The sequence below is a fragment of the Dendrobates tinctorius genome, unplaced genomic scaffold (genome assembly GCF_039654945.1).
Source record: "Dendrobates tinctorius isolate UK_male_01 unplaced genomic scaffold, ASM3965494v1 ptg000011l, whole genome shotgun sequence".
Classification (NCBI taxonomy): Eukaryota; Metazoa; Chordata; class Amphibia; order Anura; family Dendrobatidae; genus Dendrobates; species Dendrobates tinctorius.
This window is the reverse complement of record NW_027361679.1, coordinates 122,667,336-122,688,977: the sequence shown is the minus strand read 5'-3', so window position 1 is coordinate 122,688,977 and position 21,642 is coordinate 122,667,336. Positions and strand designations below refer to the sequence as shown.

The 21,642-nt window shown below is 43.6% G+C and overlaps 1 protein-coding gene across 1 annotated transcript in view; it reads left to right on the top strand.

The window, feature by feature from the left end:
- SBNO2 (strawberry notch homolog 2) overlaps positions 1-21,000 on the top strand; it is a 161,058-nt gene extending 140,058 nt beyond the window's left edge. Inside the window, exons 30-32 of the mRNA XM_073547184.1 lie at positions 17,233-17,309; positions 18,210-18,400; positions 18,489-21,000. Of these exons, the coding sequence (XP_073403285.1) occupies positions 17,233-17,309; positions 18,210-18,400; positions 18,489-18,916 (696 nt within the window). The 3' untranslated portion in view covers positions 18,917-21,000. The remainder of the gene's footprint in view (positions 1-17,232; positions 17,310-18,209; positions 18,401-18,488) is intronic.
- Positions 21,001-21,642: the final 642 nt, after the last annotated feature.

Here is a 21,642-nt window from a genome sequence, read left to right as displayed (position 1 = left end):
CAAGCAAGAGGGAGTTCCAACCATCCTCATCGCTCCAGACTGGCCCAGACGTACATGGTACGCCGACATCGTTCAACTTACAGCAGACGTCCCCTGGCGTCTACCCGACCGTCACGACCTTCTGCCTCAAGGTCCGTTCTTCCATCAGAATTCAGGGGCTCTCAATTTGACGGCATGGCCCTTGAAACCTGGATTCTAACCCAGGCAGGTTTTTCACCGGCAGTCATTGCGACTATGATCAGGGCAAGGAAGCCTGCCTCCGCCAAGATCTATTATCGTACCTGCAGAGCTTTCTTTTCTTGGTGCGTATCTCATGGACAAGTCTCACTCCCTTATTCCCTCCCGAAGGTACTAGGTTTTCTTCAATCGGGTCTAGACGCCAAGCTATCCTTAGGCTCGCTTAAGAGTCAGGTGTCGGCACTTTCAGTCCTTTTTCAAAAGCGCATTGCTACTTATCCGCAAGTAAGGACTCTCATCCAGGGAGTTTCCCGATTGGTTCCTCCCTACAAACGTCCGCTGGATACATGGGACCTCAATCTGGTCCTGACAGCATTGCAAGCTCCTCCCTTCGAACCTCTTAGAGGAGTTCCACTCTCCATTCTGTCTCAGAAAGTGGTTTTTCTAGTGGCGATCACCTCGTTACGCAGAGTGTCAGAATTGTCAGCGCTTTCCTGCAGCGCTTTCCTGCTTTTCCTAGCCTTTCACCAGGACAAGGTGGTTCTCCGCACGGTACCATCCTTCCTTCCGAAGGTTGTGTCCAACTTTCACCTCAATGAGGAGATTTCACTGCCATCCCTTTGCCCGGTTCCGGTTCATAGAGTGGAGAAGACTCTGCATACGCTTGACCTCGTCAGAGCATTGCGGATTTACGTGTCCAGGACTGCGCCTTTCCGGAAGTCTGATTCCCTCTTCATTCTTCCAGAAGGTAGTCGCAAGGGACTGCCGGCTTCCAAGGCTACCCTTGCCAGGTGGATCAAGTCCACCATACATGAGGCCTACCGACTTAACAGTTCCCCTCTTCCGGCCGGTATCACGGCACACTCTACACGGGCAGTAGGGGCCTCCTGGGCCATTCAGCACCAGGCTTCGGCGCAACAAGTGTGTAAGGCGGCCACTTGGACTAGCCTACACACGTTTACGAAACACTACAGTGTTCATACCCAGTCCTCAGCGGATGCGAGCCTGGGTAGACTGCTTCTGCAGGCGGCAGTGCCCCAAATTTAGGGACCTGCTAGCACAATATTCGTCCATTGCTTCCCACCCAGGGACTGCTTTGGGACGTCCCATGGTTCTGTGTCCCCCAATGAGGCGACAGAGTAAAGGAGATTTTTGTGTACTCACCGTAAAATCTCTTTCTCTTAGCCTCTAATTGGGGGACACAGCTCCCACCCTGTTGCCCTTATGGGCCGTTGTTTACGGTTAAGTTCTCATATTGTTCTTTGAGCTCGTACATAGTAGCCTTCTTACAGGCATGGTTATGTTATTTGGTTATGTTCCTCCTAATGCTTTTGCACAAAACTGGAGAAGGCTGACTCCGTCCAGGGGTGTATACTGCAGAGGAGGAGCCAAAGTTAATCTTTTTCAGATTATGCATAGTGTCGCCTCCTATTGGACAGCAGCATAACACCCATGTTTCTGTGTCCCCCAATTAGAGGCTGAGAGAAAGATTTTACGGTGAGTACACAAAAATCTCCTTTTTTCTTTGCGGATCCGTTTTTTTTCCCCATTGACTTTCATTATTGGCGGATCCTGACTGATTGCCGTCCGTTGCATCCGTTTTTGTGAGGATCCGCCACAATGTTAGTGTCCGTCAACATCCTCAAGGATTTCCAAACGGAGCTTGCAACGTTTTTTTGGCCCGCGGATCTCTCTCTCTCTCTCTCTCTCTCTCTCTCTTTCTCTCTCTCCCCCTTTAAATTTCCTCATTTTCAGGATCCGTCTAAAAACGGATCCTGTGCCATCCGTTCACATCAGTTGAGAACGGATCCGCTTGTCTGCCTTTTTGACGGATTTTAACTGATGCAAATAACTGAAGTGTGAACGAGGCCTTACTACTCTATTGCCTGTTACTGCTGATCCAAGTCAGCCACATAGTGCACGCTGTGATTGTTCTCATTGCACAGCGTGCAGGGACTACCGGAGACCATGAAACGAGCATTACTGATGACGCTTCATTTTAGGGAAGAGGAAGGGGAATGCGACAGTGACCACTGCCTCGGCCCCCTAATGATGATACACTGGGACTCTCAACCCTAGCATCATCAGAAAGGAAGGAAGAAAAAAAATAGAATAGCAGCTAGTGTAGTTGGGTAAGGTGAGGGAGTTTTTAAATCAAGTATATTAGAAAATAGTTTAGATTATGGCATTAAATAGATAGGGATTTAGGTGGAAAATGGCTTTGCCTTCGGACCACCCTTTTACTTTAATTTTCATAGCAAGCAATGCCTTTATACAAACTGAAGGAGCAGACTTTTTGAAAAGCAAAATTTGCATCAGTCTCAACTTTTGGCCATGACTGTACAGACTACTAGGTAGCGCTACTTAACCCCTTCCTACATTGTGTGGAAGGGCGTCTGGAGCTGAGCTCCCTCCATATGCAGATGCCGGCAATATTTGTAACAGGTGACTGTTAGCTATTCAAACACTGTTGTCAGTCTCTGTCAGCTGCATTTAAATGGAACTTGCACCCAGACATCAGCTTCCGTCGGACCCCACAACGTGATCACGGGAGACTGATTGGGTAGTATGACAACCTGCTGAAGGCACCTGGCGCTGTCATCTCTGTACTTCGGTGAGGCTATAGGAGAGGCTGAACTTCATAGGAGACAGACATTTTCACTATATACTGCAATACTATGGTACAAATCATCAGACTATTATAGGTTCAAATGTAGAAGCGTTCTGGCCGGCAGTGTTGTTTTTCATTAAATTGGACGTTAAAATGAATGGTGGCGTTTATTTCTCCAACTCTTCTGTGCAGATCACACTTTTTACAAATTAATAATTATTTACAAATAATACCTTGCTTCCTTCAACAGATGGATGTATATGAAAGGTAACTTTTAGGCTATGTGCAGATTTGCTGCGGATCCGCACTGTGATTTACAGTACAATGTAAATCAATGGAAAAAAAAAGCATAAAAGCAGCAGCAAAACCACGGCTGCGGATTCTGCCAGGAGGTGCACATGTATGCGAAAATTTCTGCATGATAACCAGACTCCTTCGCAGAAAACGTGCGTTTTTGCCACGATTTTTTCCGGAGCATCTTCAGACACACAGAAAATAGCCAGAAATGCGGAATTTACCACGAAATTAATGAGCATGCTGCGTTTTTTTTTACCGTGAAGCGTTTTTTTTTCACGGTAAAAAAAACGCATCAATATGCACAAAAGTGCAAAATGCATTAAAATGAATGGTAAGCTTCTTTTAGGCATTTTTTTGAGTGGATTTTTTGGTAAATCCGCGGGAAAACGCGGAAAAAAACGCAACGTGTGTACACAGCCTTATTATATCAGCTAAAACATCCATGTCTCACCACGCTGTTTACAAACAGCAGTCAAAATAATAGAAGATGTATTACTAAAGAAAGTCAGTATATAGAAAATGGGGCCACCCTGAAGTGTTTCTGAACTTTTTATTCTGGCCCACTGAACGTGGCAGTACCCCATATGTAGTTATATACTACAGTTTGCGCACATGGCAGGGATCGGATGGGAATGGGCGCTACTTGGCTTTCAGAACGCAGATTGTGGGCGCCATTAGCTGAGCCCTGAGCTGCCTGATCAGCAGAAACCCCTACCTATGACTCCATATTGGAAACTTCACTGCCTAAGGAATTCACCTAGGGGTGTGATTTGTTACCATCTTTTCAGGTAGCCATTAACAGGTATTAACCACCGTAATATTTTTCTAGGAGTGTATTTAATTGTTTTTTTTTTAATTCATTTATTAAAGATGATAACATACATATTGGCTTATGATAATAAAAATACACACATAACCCTCCAAGTGTACAGAAAGAACAGCTGGCTATACATTGTGAAGCATGTATATCAGTCAAATCTCACAAGCCTTTATCATATTACTCAGATAATAAGACTAATTATAAATTCCTAAACTACATCAACTGGTATTTACTACTGCACAGCCTAGTATCTTATATCATATTATCTCACATGTGATGTCTCAACCTTGCAAAGTAAGGTTAGAGGAATTTCACCTCTCCCAAATCTTTTCAAATTTACCCGGGCATCCCTGATATAACCTGTACTCGTATGGAACAATCGAGTTTACCAGGTCAATCCACATTCAAAGAGAGGGAAATGAACCTCCCATCCACCGTAGTGCCAATACCTTCCGTGCCATAAACAGTTTCTCGCGCAGAAAGATCCCGACATAGTGACCCCAAATCTCCTCATCCCATACCCCAAACAAGCAGACCAGTGGTTCAAGAGGAACAGGGACCTGCATCAGGGATGACAAGAGTGATGTCACCTCCTTCCAGTAATGTAGAATAGTGGGACATTGCCATATTATGTGAACAAAATCCGCATCTGGTGAGTGACATCGCAGACATTCTGATGGTTGAAATCGACCCATCCTAAAAAGTCGCATCGGAGTGAAGTATGATTGATTTATTATATATAACCGTATCATTCTGTTATTAATAGATGGTGATACTCCCAGGGCTGTGGAGTCGGTAAGCCAAACCTGCGACTCCGACTCCTCAATTTCCCTTACACCGACTCCAACTCCGACTCCTCGACTCCGACTCCCACATATATTGCTTATATTTAAGTGAAAAATTTATTGTAGTACAATGTGAACATCAGACATTTAATCATTTTTATGATCCAATAATCAAGATATTTAGATAGAACATAATATCTATTTATTCGAATACAACTTTAGAACACAAAATACTGTAATAAATTGTAAATATGTAATACACTGTATACATGTACACGGTACAGACCAAAGTTTGGACACACCTTCTCATTCAAAGAGTTTTCTTTATTTTCATAACTATGAAAATTGTAGATTCATTCTGAAGGCATCAAAACTATGAATTACCACATGTGGAATTATATAATTAAAGTGTGAAACAACTGAAAATATGTCTTATATTCTAGGTTCTTCAAAGTAGCCACCTTTTGCTTTGATTACTGCTTTGCACACTCTTGGCATTCTCTTGATGAGCTTCAAGAGGTAGTCACCGAAAATGGTCTTCCAACAGTCTTGAAGGAGTTCCCAGAGATGCTTAGCACTTGTTGGCCCTTTTGCCTTCACTCTGCGGTCCAGCTCACCCCAAACCATCTCGATAGGGTTCAGGTCTGGTGACTGTGGAGGCCAGGTCATCTGGAGTAGCACCCCATCACTCTCCTTCTTGGTCAAATAGCCCTTACACAGCCTGGAGGTGTTTTTGGGGTCATTGTCCTGTTGAAAAATAAATGATGGTCCAACTAAACACAAACCGGATGGAATAGCATGCCGCTGCAAGATGCTGTGGTAGCCATGCTGGTTCAGTATGCCTTCAATTTTGAATAAATCCCCAACAGTGTCACCAGCAAAGCACCCCCACACCATCACACCTCCTCCTGCATGCTTCACGGTGGGAACCAGGCACGTAGAGTCCATCCGTTCACCTTTTCTGCGTCGCACAAAGACACAGTGGTTGGAACCAAAGATCTCAAATTTGGACTCATCAGACCAAAGCACAGCTTTCCACTGGTCTAATGTCCATTCCTTGTGTTCTTTAGCCCAAACAAGTCTCTTCTGCTTGTTGCCTGTCCTTAGCAGTGGTTTCCTAGCAGCTATTTTACCCATGAAGGCCTGCTACACAAAGTCTCCTCTTAACAGTTGTTGTAGAGATGTGTCTGCTGCTAGAACTCTGTGTGGTATTGACCTGGTCTCTAATATGAGCTGCTGTTAACCTGCGATTTCTGAGGCTGGTGACTCGGATGAACTCCTCCTCCGCAGCAGAGGTGACTCTTGGTCTTCCTTTCCTTTGGCGGTCCTCATGTGAGCCAGTTTCTTAGTAGCGCTTGATGGTTTTTGCCACTGCACTTGGGGACACTTTCAAAGTTTTCCCAATTTTTCGGACTGACTCACCTTCATTTCTTAAAGTAATGATGGCCACTCGTTTTTCTTTGCTTAGCTGCTTTTTTCTTGCCATAATACAAATTCTAACAGTCTATTCAGTAGGACTATTAGCTGTGTATCCACCAGACTTCTGCACAACACAACTGATGGTCCCAACCCCATTTATAAGGCAAGAAATCCCACTTATTAAACCTGACAGGGCACACCTGTGAAGTGAAAACCATTTCCGGTGACAACCTCTTGAAGCTCATCAAGAGAATGCCAAGAGTGTGCAAAGCCGTAATCAAAGCAAAAGGTGGCTACTTTGAAGAACCTAGAATATAAGACATACAGTATTTTCAGTTGTTTCACACTTTTTTGTTAATTATATAATTCCACATGTGTTAATTCATAGTTTTGATGCCTTCAGAGTGAATCTACAATTTTCATAGTCATGAAAATAAAGAAAACGCTTTGATTGAGAAGGTGTGTCCAAACCTTTGGTCTGTACTGTGTGTGTGTGTGTATGTGTGTGTGTGTATATATATATATATATATATATATATATATATATATATATACACACACACACACACACACACACACACACACACACACACACACACACACACACACACACACACACACACACACTGACTTATCTCGGCTAAGATAAAGCCTAGATCCTCAGGCTACGTTCACACTATGGGCGTAGCCAGGATCAAACCTGGGGGGGGGGGGGGGCAGAATCTCACTGTTCTGCAGAATTTCATACTGCACACCTCAGCTGCTGCAGAACCTCACACTTCACACCCCTACACTTGAACATAAAGCCTGCACCTTAAGAAGATGTGGTGAATGCAGTCTATTTATTCCAACTATCAATTGATGTTGATGTGTTACTGAAGACGAGCAATGCCTGTCCTGGGCGTCCTTTTGGGCAGCTATGAGGTGTACCTGACTGGTGCTAAAAAAAGGAGTGTTAGTCTTTGTGCTATCCGGCTTTCATTCTTTTTGGTACAGATATGATATGGATAGACAGATATGGATATATAGATAGAGCAGATTTCTAATCTGCTTTTGCTATTGAAAACATTATCTATGAGCTCAGAAACCTTTCAGGTGATGCGTTTTTTTTAAAAAGCTGATCTGCTTTTGCAAGTGAAAAACGTATCCTCAAAAAACGCAGGAAAAATGCTGTGTGTGAATGTAGCCTTAGATCAGGAATAGAACAGTCATTTATAGGACATTTCATAACTTTCCCAAATTCCTATCAAAAAATATTCAGCATATTCTGCGTTGAACTACTGTACCCAATTTATTATATATTTTAGGAGTCGGAGTCTATCCATTTTATACCGACTCCAACTCCGACTCCACCAAAATGAGCAGCGACTCCGACTCCACAGCCCTGGATACTCCGACCGGAGTCTCCAGGATCTCCTCCCACTCCTCTCCCTGCGTATTAGGGATGAGTCTTTCCCACTTCTCTTTAATAGAGCTCATAGCAGATTCCGTTCCCACTGACAGCATGTTCGTACAGTATATAAAGAGGAGATAAGACCCTGGGGACCTTGCGAAATAAGGATTCCTATCAGAGGTAGAGATGAAATAGTACGGCCTACATCTCCTGAATGATTGAAGAGCCGATCTCTGCTGTAAATAGCGGAAAAATTGGGATCTCGGGATATCATGCCTAGCCTGTAATTGCTCAAAAGACATTAAGGTCCCCTTGTCATACAAGTCTCCCATCGAGGAGACATTATGTTGAATCCAAAAATCAGTGGATGGGTGATTCAGTAATTCCGGGAAGTAATCATTATTCCTCAGGGGCATTTCAGCTATAAAATCTTTAAATCCAATCACTTTCTTAATTTGCCTCCATGCTAATCGCGCCAGTCGGAGCAAGGGTAATAGACAAGGGACATTAGTCCTCTCTAACTGAAGGAAACCCAGTGGGCAATCAGTTCGAGCAGCATGAAGCAGGTGATTACCCGGCATCCATTTACTTATAGCTTTAGCCTGCCCAGCCAAGTAGTATAGGAAAAGATCTGGTAACGCTACCCCACCTCCCTTTTTAGGTCTCTGTAGGGTGGACAGTTTAAGTTTGGGCCTAGTTTTCCCCCATATAAAAGATGTGATCTGTTAGTTGAGATTTACAAAGAAGGATTTGGGTACCACTACGGCACTATGCAGAAGGGAGTAGCTAAGCTTGGGAAGTAATATCATTTTAATCAGGTTAATGCGTCCGGCCACAGACAGCGCAAGTTTGCTTCAAGTTGCAAATTTAACTTTAACTAGTTCCAACAGTGGGTGAATATTAAGTTGAGTCAAGCACACTATTATGAGATATGTAGATACCCAAATATTTAAAGCTAGATTCAATAGACAGCGAGGAGAGAGCCTCCAGCTGGGGCATCGGGGCATGGGAAAGGGGTAACAGGGTGGACTTCTCCCAATTTATATATAAACCTGAATATTTACTGAATCTATTTATAGTGGCAATTACTTACGGCAGAGTTTCCTCCGCTTCATTCATAAATATCACCATATCGTCAGCATATAGACCAATGGTATCTACCCGACCCGCTATATCTATACCCCTAATGCCAGGGGAAGACCTAATACGTATTGCCAGTGCCTCAATCTCAAGGGCAAAGAGGGCCAGGGAAAGGGGGCACCCTTGACGAGTCCCTCTATAGAATCATAGAATCGTAGAGTTGGAAGGGACCTCCTGGGCCATCTGGTCCAACCCCCTGATCAAAGCAGGATTCGCTAAATCATCCCAGTCAGATGTCTGTCCAGCCTCTGTTTGAAGACTTCCATTGAAGGAGAACTCACCACTTCTCGTGGCAGCTTGTTCCACTCATTGATCACTCTAACTGTCAAAAAGTTTTTTCTAATATCTAATCTGTGTCTCCTCCCAGTCAGTTTCATCCCATTGCTTCTAGTCTTTCCTTGTGCAAATGAGAATAAAGTTGATCCTTCTAAAATGTGACAGCCCTTTAGATATTTGTAGACAGCTATTAAGTCTCCTCTCAGTCTTCTCTTTTGCAAACTAAACATTCCCAAATCCTGCAACCTTTCCTCATAAGACAGGGTTTGCAGACCGGTCACCATTCTGGTCGCTCTTTTCTGAACTTGCTCCAGTTTGTTGATGTCTTTTTTAAAATGTGGTGCCCAAAACTGGACACAATATTCCAGATGAGGTCTGACCAAAGAGGAGTAGAGGGAAATAATGACTTCACGTGATCTAGACTGTATGCTTCTGTTAATACATCCTAGAATTGCATTTGCCTTTTTTGCTGCTGCATCACACTGTTGACTCATATTCAGTCTGTGATCTATTAGTATACCCAAGTCTTTTTCACATGTGCTGTCACTTAGCCCCATTCCTCCCATTTTGTATATGCTTTTTTTCATTTTTATTGCCCAGATGTAGTACTTTGCATTTCTCCCTGTTAAAAACCATTCTGTTAGTTGCTGCCCACTTCTCCAGTTTATTTATATCTTTTTGAATCCTCTCTCTCTTCTCTAGTATTAGCTATCCCTCCTAGCTTTGTGTCATCAGCAAATTTAATCAGTTTACCCTCAATTCCTTCATCTAAATCGTTGATAAAGATGTTGAACAATACAGGACCCAGGACAGAGCCCTGTGGTACCCCACTTGAGACATTCTTCCAACTGGATGTGCAGCCATTTACGACCACTCTTTGGGTCCAATCATTAAGCCAGTTATGAATCCACCTAACAGTTGCCTTGTCCATTCCATACTTAGTCATTTTTTCAATAAGGATTGTATGAGAGACTTTGTCAAATGCTTTTCTGAAGTCAAGATATACTATATCTACAGCATTTCCTTGATCCACCCAATCAGTGATTCCGTCATAGAAGGAAAAAGACTCAGATATGGAATTATTTACAATAATACGGGCTTTGGGCTTCATATATAGTATTTTGACCCATTTTATAAATTTATCACCAAAGCCATATCTTTGCAAGCACTAGGGAGCCGTATTGGACTATTGACTGGACTCGTGTGATGTTAATGGAAGTGTTCTTACCAGGCATAAAGCCTGTTTGATCAGGATGTACAGTTGTGGCCAAAAGTATTGACACCCCTGCAATTCTGTCAGATAATACTCAGTTTCTTCCTGAAAATGATTGCAAACACAAATTATTTGGTATTATTATCTTCATTTAATTTGTCTTAAATGAAAAAACACAAGAATGAAGCAAAAAGCAAAACATTGATCATTTCACACAAAACTCCAAAAATGGGCCAGACAAAAGTATTGGCACCCTCAGCCTAATACTTGGTTGCACAACCTTTAGCCAAAATAACTGCAACCAACCGCTTCCGGTAACCATCAATGAGTTTCTTACAATGCTCTGCAGGAATTTTAGACCATTCTTCTTTGGCAAACTGCTCCAGGTCCCTGATATTTGATGGGTGCCTTCTCCAAACTGCCATTTTTTAGATCTCTCCACAGGTGTTCTATGGGATTCAGGTCTGGACTCATTGCTGGCCACCTTAGAAGTCTCCAGTGCTTTCTCTCAAACCATTTTCTAGTGCTTTTTGAAGTGTGTTTTGGGTCATTGTTCTGCTGGAAGACCCATGACCTCTGAGGGAGACCCAGCTTTCTCACACTGGGCCCTACATTATGCTGCAAAATTTGTTGGTAGTCTTCAGACTTCATAATGCCATGCACACGGTCAAGCAGTCCAGTGCCAGAGGCAGCAAAGCAACCCCAAAACATCAGGGAACCTCCGCCATGTTTGACTGTAGGGACCGTGTTCTTTTCTTTGAATGCCTTTTTTTGCCTTTGCCCAAAAAGCTCTACTTTTGTCTCATCTGGCCAGAGAACATTCTTCCAAAACGTTTTAGGCTTTTTCAGGTAAGTTTTGGCAAGCTCCAGCCTGGCTTTTTTATGTCTCGGGGTAAGAAGTGGGGTCTTCCTGGGTCTCCTACCATACAGTCCCTTTTCCTTCAGACGCCGACGGATAGTACGGGTTGACACTGTTGTACCCTCGGACTGCAGGGCAGCTTGAACTTGTTTGGATGTTAGTCGAGGTTCTTTATCCAACATCTGCACAATCTTGCGTTGAAATCTCTTGTCAATTTTTCTTTTCCATCCACATCTAGGGAGGTTAGCCACAGTGCCATGGGCTTTAAACTTCTTGATGACACTGAGCACGGTAGACACAGAACATTCAGGTCTTTGGAGATGGACTTGTAGCCTTGAGATTGCTCATGCTTCCTCACAATTTGGTTTCTCAAGTCCTCAGACAGTTCTTTGGTCGTCTTTCTTTTCTCCATGCTCAATGTGGTACACACAAGGACACAGGACAGAGGTTGAGTCAACTTTAATCCATGTCAACTGGCTGCATGTGTGATTTAGTTATTGCCAACACCTGTTAGGTGCCACAAGTAAATTACAGGTGATTTTTCGAACAGTGCCAATACTTTTGTCCACCCTCTTTTTTATGTTTGGTGTGGAATTATATCCAATTTGGCTTTAGGACAATTCTTTTTGTGTTTTTTCATTTAAGACAAATTAAATGAAGATAATACCAAAGAATTTGTGTTTGCAATCATTTTGCAGGAAGAAACTGAGTATTATCCGACAGAATTGCAGGGGTGTCAATACTTTTGGCCACAACTGTATAAGGTTCAATATAATTGAATTCAGTCTGGTAGCTAGAATCTTAGTGAAAGTTTTATAGTCCACATTTGCTAACGAGATGGGGCGTTAGGATCCACATTCCAAAGGGTCCTTCCCCTCCTTCCTAAGCACTATATTAGCCTGGTAAAAGGATTCAGGCATAGATTTCCCTTCCCAAATTCCCCGAAATACCTTTACCGGAAGTGGCGTTAATATATCCCGGTATTTCCTGTACAATTCAATAGCGAATCCGTCTGGTCCAGGGGCCTTCCTGGAGGCCATGTCCGTCATGGCATTTTCTATCTCCTCCGCAGTGAACTCAGCGTCCCTAAGGGCTCGCTGTTCAGGATCTAATGTAGGGAATGTCACATCTGACAAATAGTCTAAACACCCCAAATTATCAGAGTCACTTTTAGATTCATATAGTGACCTGTAAAAATCATAAAAACAGCCGAGTATCTCCTTGGTTGAAGACACCAATAAATCATAATAAATCATCCGACCTACGAATCTGTAATATTGTGTTGGAGATGTTGTGTTGGCGTACCAAATAGGCCAAGAATTTGCTTGCCTGGTTTCCCAGCTCAAAATAAGATTGACGGGTAAAGAATAGTTTATGCTTAAACTTAAGTGTCCTTATGCTGAGCATATAACCTCTGAGCAGCCAACCACTCAACCCTATTGCCGTTAGTTTGGTTAGATATGTATGTAGCCTCTAAATCTTTCAATCATCGCTCCACCTCATCATCCTCCCTTGTGGTTACCCTCTTGATATAAAGGCCCCGTCACACACAGCAATCTCGCTAGCGAGATCGCTGATTTTGTGACATCACAGCGATCTCCCCAGCGAGATCGCTGTGTGTGATGGGGATCAGCGACCGGCCCCCCGCCGCGTATCGCTGATCGTGCACGGCTGTTTTTTGATCGTTGCTCTCCCTCTGGCCAGCGCGCATCGCTGCGTGTGGCAGCGGGAGCCAACGATCAGCAACGCTCCCAGCACTCTAAGCAGGCGCTGAGAGCTGGTAACAAGGTTAATATCGGGTTACTAAGCGGCGCGCATCACTTTGTTACCCGATGTGTACCTTAGAAAGCTGCGTGCTTGCAGCTCCTGGCACGAGCACGCAGGTTTCTAAGGTGCACATCAGGTAACTAAGTGACGCGCGCCACTTAGTAACCCGGTATTTACCTTAGAGACCAGCGTCCTCGCTGGTGCTGATCGCTGGTGAAGCTGCCTGTTTGGCAGCTCACCAGCGATCATGTAGCGATGCACCAGCGATCCTGACAAGGTCTTATCGTTATCGGGATCGTTGGTGCATTGTTTAGTGTAACTGGGCCTTAAGAGATCGTGGAGGACAAACAGCCTCTCAGATATGCCTTAAGGGCAACCCAAAATAAATTGATATCTTGAGGTTCTGGGTGGGACGAGATGAAACAATGCAACTGATCGATCGTTCTATCTGGAGACACCATCAATATCAACCGAAAAGGGTTCAACTTCCAGACCATCCTGTTATTTAATTGCCCATATTTAAGTTTAAGAATGACCGGACTATGGTCTGAGATCCCCTACTGCCATGTTCTATATTGTCCACCCACATCGCCAGACCACTGGATCCGAATATATAGTCTATGTGCGATAGAGAATGCTTAGTGGATGAGTGACAGGTATACTCCATTAACTCAGGGTGACATATCCTCCATAAATCTAGCCACTCGCTACCCCCCATAAATAGTGACAGCTGGGTTGCAGTCGGTGAAGAGGCTCCTCCAGACGTTCCCCCATCCAATCTCAATTTATCAAGGCAGGTGTTCATGACCATATTGAAGTCTCCCATACAGATAACGTCCTCGTCTGGATAATTTAGGGCAAAGCTCATTGATTTTTGAAGAATGGACGTATTGGCCGGGGGGCGGGGGGGTTATAAACACATAGGATTACATATTTCCTGGTATTTTTCAAGGCATGTACAAAAACAAAGCGACCCTCAGGATCCCTCGGGTCTCCTTGGCTTCCCATCCTCCCATCTCTATGTACCACCAGTGAAACCCCTCTCGAATAACTAGTGTGAAATGCATGGACAGACCATTGTACCTAAGGTTTCTGCACGCACCGAGCTGTATCCCTGGTCAGGTGCGTCTCCACCAAGGCCACAATGTGAGGACGATAATGTCTGATCTGCGAGAAAACCTTGATCTTTTTCCGAGGGTTTTTTATACCTTTTACGTTCCATGTCATACATATCTTCTCAGACCCCATGTTTACTCATATATATCGCTTATAGTATTACCCGAGTAAAATTTAGGGATACCGCATATAAATTGAGATTGCTGTTGGCTGCGACTTCTACCTAAATAACAATCAGAACCATTGTAAAAGAGAAAACAAAGTAAGAACCAAACATTATTGGAGCAAAGTCTCACGCTCCTATCAAAAGGCAAACAAGGGGATACCATCACTAAACACAGTGTCCGGTATTGTTGGTAAACTGGATACCTGCCGAGAAAGCCCTAATTAGACCATTCGTAAAAGAATTTAGGTTAGCAGTAAGTACATTAGGATTCCTTTGCAGGGGATCCCTTATGGGACCGCAGCCACTCAGCTGCCTCCGCTGGATCCGTAAAAAACACGGAGGAGCCCCCGTAGACAACCCGAAGCCGGGCCGGATAGACCATTGAATATATATCGTTCCTTTACCTGAGCCGCTTCTTGATTTCGATGAATTGTGCTCCCTGTTTCTGAAATTCCATGGAGAAATCCGGGAAAATCGTTATCACGGCATTGTTGAACTTGATAGCACTTTTTTGCCGTGCAAGATGCATAATTGTGTCTCTGTCTTTACAGTTTAGGAGACGTGCCAGGAAAGGTCTAGGTAGGGCTCCCGGAGAAAGGGGTTTTGTAGGAACCCTATGAGCCCTTTCGACGGTGAACACTGGAGAGAATTCATAACCCAAAGATGCCTTGAGCCAGCCCTCCAAAAATTGCTCAGGATGTTGACCTTCTGAGCGTCCCAGTAGACCAATGACACTGATATTATTCCGACGCATTCTGTTCTCCAGGTCATCCGCTTTTTGCCTCCAGGCGTTCACAGACCCTGCCTCTTTTGTTAACTTGGCCTACATAAGTGTGATGGTTTCTTCTACCTGGGACACTCTTGTCTCCACTTCCGTAATGCGCCCCCTCATGGTTTGCATATCTTGCCGAAGTCATCCCACCTCCGTGTATACGTCCTCTATTTTCTCAGTCAGGGATGTCCTAGTTAAGGAGATGGCCTGCATCAACTGTTCGGACGCCTGTTTGAGGGTCAGTTCTTCCTGCTCAGACTCCTCCTCACCCCCCAGAGGGACGGTTTTTACGCTGAACTTGAGGGATTATTTCTAAGGGACTGTGCACTTTCAGAGGGATCAGTTCTGGCAAACTTTTAATTTTTCTGCTGCTCCTGACCCCTTAGAACGAATCATGATCAATGGCAATATGGCACAGCAAGATAACTAGAGGTATATACTCCGGGGATTTCCCACTTCAGATGATAAACACAGCAGGGCTATTAGATGATTATGGCCCAGCAATAGCTCCCACACAGAGGGGCCACGTTAAATTGTGAGGGCGGTGTCTGGTGCTGAGTCATTAGGGTTTCTTGTGGCCAGGGGGGGGAAGGGGGGACCCACAGAGACAGCAGCAGTGGAGGGAGTCCAGAGGCTCCCACAGTAATGGCGCCAACGGGTATAGTGAGTTTATCAATGGGGGGAGAGTGTGGGCCCCAGTCTTCCAGGGCACTCACCGCGCGTCCCCTCAAGTCCTCAGTATGTGTGTTCACTGCCTGGGTAGCGCTGCAGCGGTAGGGGCTGACACTGCAGCGGTAGGGGCTGACGCCGCAGCTCTCACTGACAGAGCGCGCGTCTAAGATGGCCGCCACCTCGTGCAGGCCCCACCGCCCGTCCCTGCCTTCCCGGCCATTAGCTCCCCAGAGCTGCTCCACGTCCTCCCGTGGGGGTCCTGATACTGCCAGGTATGCCGCAGTGATAAGGTCCTGGTTGCAGGATAAAGGCAGGATTCTTGGGAGCTTTCCCAACATGCGTCCTCTCTCTTCAGCTACATAGCCACGCCCTCCGTAGTGAATTTTTTTTTAACACACATGTGCGTCTCAGAATTTTATGTCATTGGGACATTCAAATTAAACATTTTAGTGGTAAAAATGAATTTTTTTATGTGTTGCAAATTTGTCCCTTACACAGTAGTTGATAGGTGAAACTAAACCCCCAATTTATTACGCAGTTTCTCCTCAATGCGGTGGTGCCTCATATGTCGTCAGAATCTGTTTCACCACACAGCAGGGCTATGCTATTTGGCTTTTAGAGCCTTAAAATAGTTTGCAGGTGAAGTTTGCAGAGCCCTGAAGGTGCCAGAACAGCAGAATAACCCCAAAAGTGACCCCATTGTAGAAAACTCCACCGCTCAATGAATTTATCTATGACTGCAGTGACTATTTTTTAAATCCGCGCCAGGCTTTTTTTCTGGAGAATTGCAAATCTGCCAGTTTAGTGCTCATACATTGTGCCCCCATACAGTGCAGTGTTCCCATACATTGTGTCCAGCTTGTGTTGCTTGTTACAGTAATGCTAAACATGTGGCCGCTAACTGGTTTAGGCACAGTGGGGCTCAGAAGGAAGGGGGGTGTGGGAGTGCAGATTTCACTGTATTTTATTTGGGGGAGAGCCATGTCACTTTTCCAGAATCTTTCACCAGTCACGTAGGAACCACTATAATTTCCAGTGACAGATGGCGGACCTGGATGGGGGCTGGTTTTCTGTGAGATAAAGAAAGATAAAGAAGGGTTTTTATTGGTAACATTTTGGGGCACATAACATTTTTTGATTGCTTTCAGAATAAGGCTGGATCACATTCTTGCACATATGTCAGTGTTTCCGTTTTAAAACAGCGATAAGGAATGAGGCTCCTTAACGACAGCTGTTTTAATTTTTACTTGTGGTCATTAAGGTGTTAATACAAAAGAAATACAGGGTGGGCCAATTATAAAGTTGGATCCAAAATGACCGACTTCAAAAGGGCCGCCATGGTTACCACCCATCTTGTAAAGTTTTCCCCCTCCCATATACTAAGGTTCCACAAACAGGAAGCTGATATCACCAACCATTCCCATTTTATTTAGGTGTATCCATATACATTGCCCACCCTGATGTATCTAGTTAAATGGCCCACCCTTTACATTCCTTTTAATAGTTAAGACCTTTAAAAAAAGTTCAGCCAAAACTGATATAGTGATAGTTCTAATGCAGAACAAGTGAATCATTTGTTTGAATCCCAGAATCTGCTTGGTGCTGGGCATAACAAGGTATTACCTGGTCTTTAGTGCAATGCTGGTCTGTGCCGCACCAAAATGTAAAAGCAAGTGATGCGGGCATAATGTTATGTTTTCAAAGTCTGAGATTGATGTGATACAAACCTTTAATTTTAATATCTTGCAGGTATCTGCACTGGAAGCTCAGGAGCATTGGGATCGTCAGTATGAATTTTCTTTAAGCAACTGCTCCCATACCATGTGGTAAGATAATTTGTCTTTGTTCCGAGTCTATATCGTAAGGGGAGTGCAGAAAAGTGGTTTTAAAAATAAAAAAATGGTGCTGTCCACCAGGCTGTGGAGTCATTAAGCCCAACCTCTGAGTCCGACTTCAAAGCTAAGTCTCGCTACTGAGCATGTGCATAAAGTGCAGCACAGATTCATCTCGCCTAAAAGCCCAGATACTCAGATCAGGAACAAGCATTTATAGGAGCCTTTATGACTTTCCCAAGTTCTTATGAAAACAAAGCACATCCTGCATTGTACTATTGTAACCAATTTATTATATATTTTAGGAGTCAGTCCATTTTATACTGACCCCAACTTCACCAAAATGGATTCCGACTCCACAAATCCGACTCTACGGCCCTGGTTGTCCAGGCTAAATGAAACGAAAACTTAACTAAAAGCTTGGAATCGGTGAAAATCCCAAAATGTACTGGCACACCTGTGGAGCTGGATGCTCCATGCTGGCAATGATTTCTCGGGACAGATAGGAGTGCCCGGTGTCCAGAACAGCGCTCCATCAATGTTTTTCTGATGATGCACTGTTCTACTCACGTGATCGCTGCAGCCAATAACAGGCCCCAAGCGGTCCTGCCATGGAAGAACTGTGACCTCAACATTTCCGGTGCATGCCATGGAGTATCCTGCTCTGCACCCACGAAATCCAAGCTACATATTTTTTTTTTATTTTATATTCCAGATAATCTGATGGACACTACTCCCTTCCAGCTGGACAATTCTTAGTCTCTCACCATTACACCTGTGATTGCTTAGGCAGACATCTTAGTCTTAGTATTTTTTCCCTTCCAATAGAAGTTTATGACAAGCAAATATTGTTAATATATTTTGTTTAAGGGCTTTATTTATTTCAATATGTAGGAATGGCAATTGTAAAACAGTGCAACAAGGAAAGGAGTGTATACAAGGTCTACGTCTTCGACATTATTACATGTTGTGCGGCTCTTTGCTGAGAGTTTGGAGTCGGATGGCGTCTGTGATTTCTGACATAACAAGCAGTAGCTACCTACAGATTGTGCGTTTAAAAACGAAGGACAAACACAAGCAAGTGGGTAAGTAGCTGACACCAAGTACCTACAATACATCCAGTGTATGAATGTCAACATAATTGTGTTTTTTCTTTCTTTATCCACCATGCAGGCATAAAAATTCCAGAGCTGTGTGTGTATAAGGTCCAAGAGGAACTCAAGCAAATGGATATGAGTGTAAAACGCAAGCATGAGGAATCCCGTCAGAACGCTCTTCGTCAGTCTATGCCCCTTCTGCCCTCTTCATCCCTTCCTTTGGACTTTTCTTTACCTATGTTTCAGCAAGCACCTTTTCCACAACTTGACCTTTTGGACTTGACTTGTAGTCCTCCACTGCCAACCACGCATGGATTGCATGGGTATCCTTACCCAGAAACTCTAGGGAGCAACCTGTCTAGTGACTTTTTCCTCAACGAGTCGGTTAATGTCAAAGAGATCATAGAGGAGATGCTTCAAAAAGCAAACGATCCATCACCTGTAGACCGCCAGAGTGTCATCCAGTATGGAGGGGAACAGAGCAACTTCTGGGGTACTGACTGACAACTAAAGTTTTCCCAGTGATATCAGACCAGCAGCTCTGCTCCAGCAGTCTGATGCGGTTTGCTGGAGAAGCCATTATACTAGATTTCAAAAATATAAAAACATATCTGAAGTCTCATAGGCCAAACCAAGCAGTACACTATTCCCCATTCTCAGAGGACCAAGTGTCATGCAGATGTTTATTCTAACATCCCAACATAGAAACTAACAAGACCCTTTCTTACTAACTGGCTGACACATCAGGTGCTGTAACCTTCAGTTTGTCCCAGTTTTGTGGGACTTGAACGATGCAGAACTCCCACCAGGAGCACAACACTGTGTGTTTCCCTGCTCATTTGTTTGAGCAGCTTAGGATAGGCTTTGGGATACATGTTCCCGTGTACATAGGTTCTTCTGTGTTCATGAGCGCACAGCACTTTATTGTCTCCTCTGCCGAGCTTTATACACTGCTGGCTAAACGAGCCTTTTGCAGAGCAATAGCATGCGTGATCAGTACATGGAGAAGGGGTGGGAAAAGACTGATCTTTTAATCGTTATTTTAACCCTTGCTAATCTTTGCACTATTTGCTGCCCCAAGACCTCCTCCCTGTGGATCGATGGGGCCTGGGTCTCTGCTCAGGGTATGTTTGTATATAAATATTTATGTCCATAACTGTATGTCTCAGGCTGGGTACAGTTTGTCAGACAGAGGCAGACATTGTTTTAAGTTTTATGCCAAAGACAAATATTTTTCTTATTTTCCTCACATTTTAAGGGACTGTGTGTTTTTCCGGTTTCCTTTCCAGTGCACTTCTCCTTTTGACTGCTCTATCAAAAATGTTAAAAGGGACATCTGCAGCACTTCTCGTCAACAGCTGTACAGCACTCCGTGTCGACGATGCAAACAGAAAGACCCCTAATAATGGCTAGATTCATTCAGTACACGTTCATTACCTCTACTGCTTGCAAGGAATAATCAAATCCGTGGCATCTTTGGTTTTTGCCCACATCATGTGCTCTTTGCTGTTGAAATCTTACTTAGGAATAGATGAACCCAACTTGTATTGGTGAAATGGAACAAATCTGGTCAACTAATCAAGTCATGTGTTTAGTTTTCTTTTGGGTTATGACTGGATATTAAGTTATTGAATGTATTGGTAAATAGGAGGTTGGGGACTAATCTTTCTTGTCCTCAGCTATAGTGAAATCATTAACATTCTGTCATATAGGGAAGAACAAAACTATTGCTCTATCCAAATGCAGATGCTTTCCCTGCCCTGTTGCAGCTTGCATTCACACCACCAGTGGTGACACATTGGTCAGTGTTGGAGGTGCAGACATTTTTGGCTCGCTGCCTTCACAAGATCCTGGAGTGCTTTTTTTCTTTATAGGCCAATTTCCTGCCCTGCCATATCTAAATTGTTAACACTCTATTCTCCCGAGACACGTGAAAATCTGGCCATGGGTCTTGATTAACAGACTTGTCCCACCCTTTCTTCAGGCACCCACTTGTCAGCCAAAGATTGAAGCATGACTCCTGGTTATTCCATGATTGGAACCGTGTATAAAAGCATTACCTTATTATGACTACCACTATAGCAAATAATAATATGCAATGTCTCTCAACCAGTGCCTTGCTATGTACACCAGATTAGTGTGCACCACCGCTCGACTGCTATTATGTTGTGTGTCTTTGTTCATTAAATGCCGATTTTTATCTCAGGTATTTATCCCCCTTTTACCTGTCAGGAGAGGGACTCTGCAAAACATTTCTCTGGAATTTTAAGTGCATGGCTCTTTGGCAGTAAAAGGGGCCAAGAGGAGCTGCTGTCCCCTCCATTCTGTCACAATCTCTTTATGTGTACCCCGTGAGATCACGTCGGTGCCTGTGATCGCTCACGTTTTACAATTAAGTTATTATGACTTGTGTGTGCTACTGATTTTGTGTCCTGACACACGCAGGTCTTCTACGCATATTTATAAGTTTGTAATATATATATGTATACAGTTTTATTTAGACTATGTGCCTTCAATTAATTCCTACATTTTCTATTTGTAACTGAACGCTGATTCAGCAGCTCAGTAAAAGTTTCAATGTCAATGCACATCTCGGAGTCTGTCTTTGATCCAAACTGTTTTTGTGGGGTAAATGAAAAAATGTGTGCTACAGCAATTGTATGTACCTTTGGTATAGTTGAGCCCACTTTTCTTTTTTTTTCTTAAGAAATTCTGTGTATAAGGGAATGTGAGAACTTACAATGGGTGCTGTAAATGCCTACTGGTGTATTTTTCATGCAATAATTGGTGTTTCTCCTTATCTTTGTTTTTGACAGCTGTTTTGTTTTTCAAATAGTTTTATTAGGGTTTTAAAAATTTTAATTGGGTGGAAAGATAAGGGGAAGGGGGGGAGCAGGGAGGGAAGGTTGGATATGGGGAAAGGAAAAGAGAGGACAGAACTTAGAAAACCATTACAAAACTTTTCAAAACAGACCTGTTGGTCAAAAGCAAATTAAAACTACATATAAGTTTTATACAAACATTTTTTTCATGTTAGGGAGAGAGATAACGTCCTTAGAAAGAAGTAATTGGTTTCAATTCTATTCTATTACTTTATCAAAAGATTTAGGAGGTTTAACCAGTTTGGAACTGCTCATTCCACACTTTCCACTTTTTAGAATATTTGTTTATTCTGTTATTGTTAACAGCAAATCTCCACTCTGTTATTGTGGGTGTGGATTTTTTCTAAG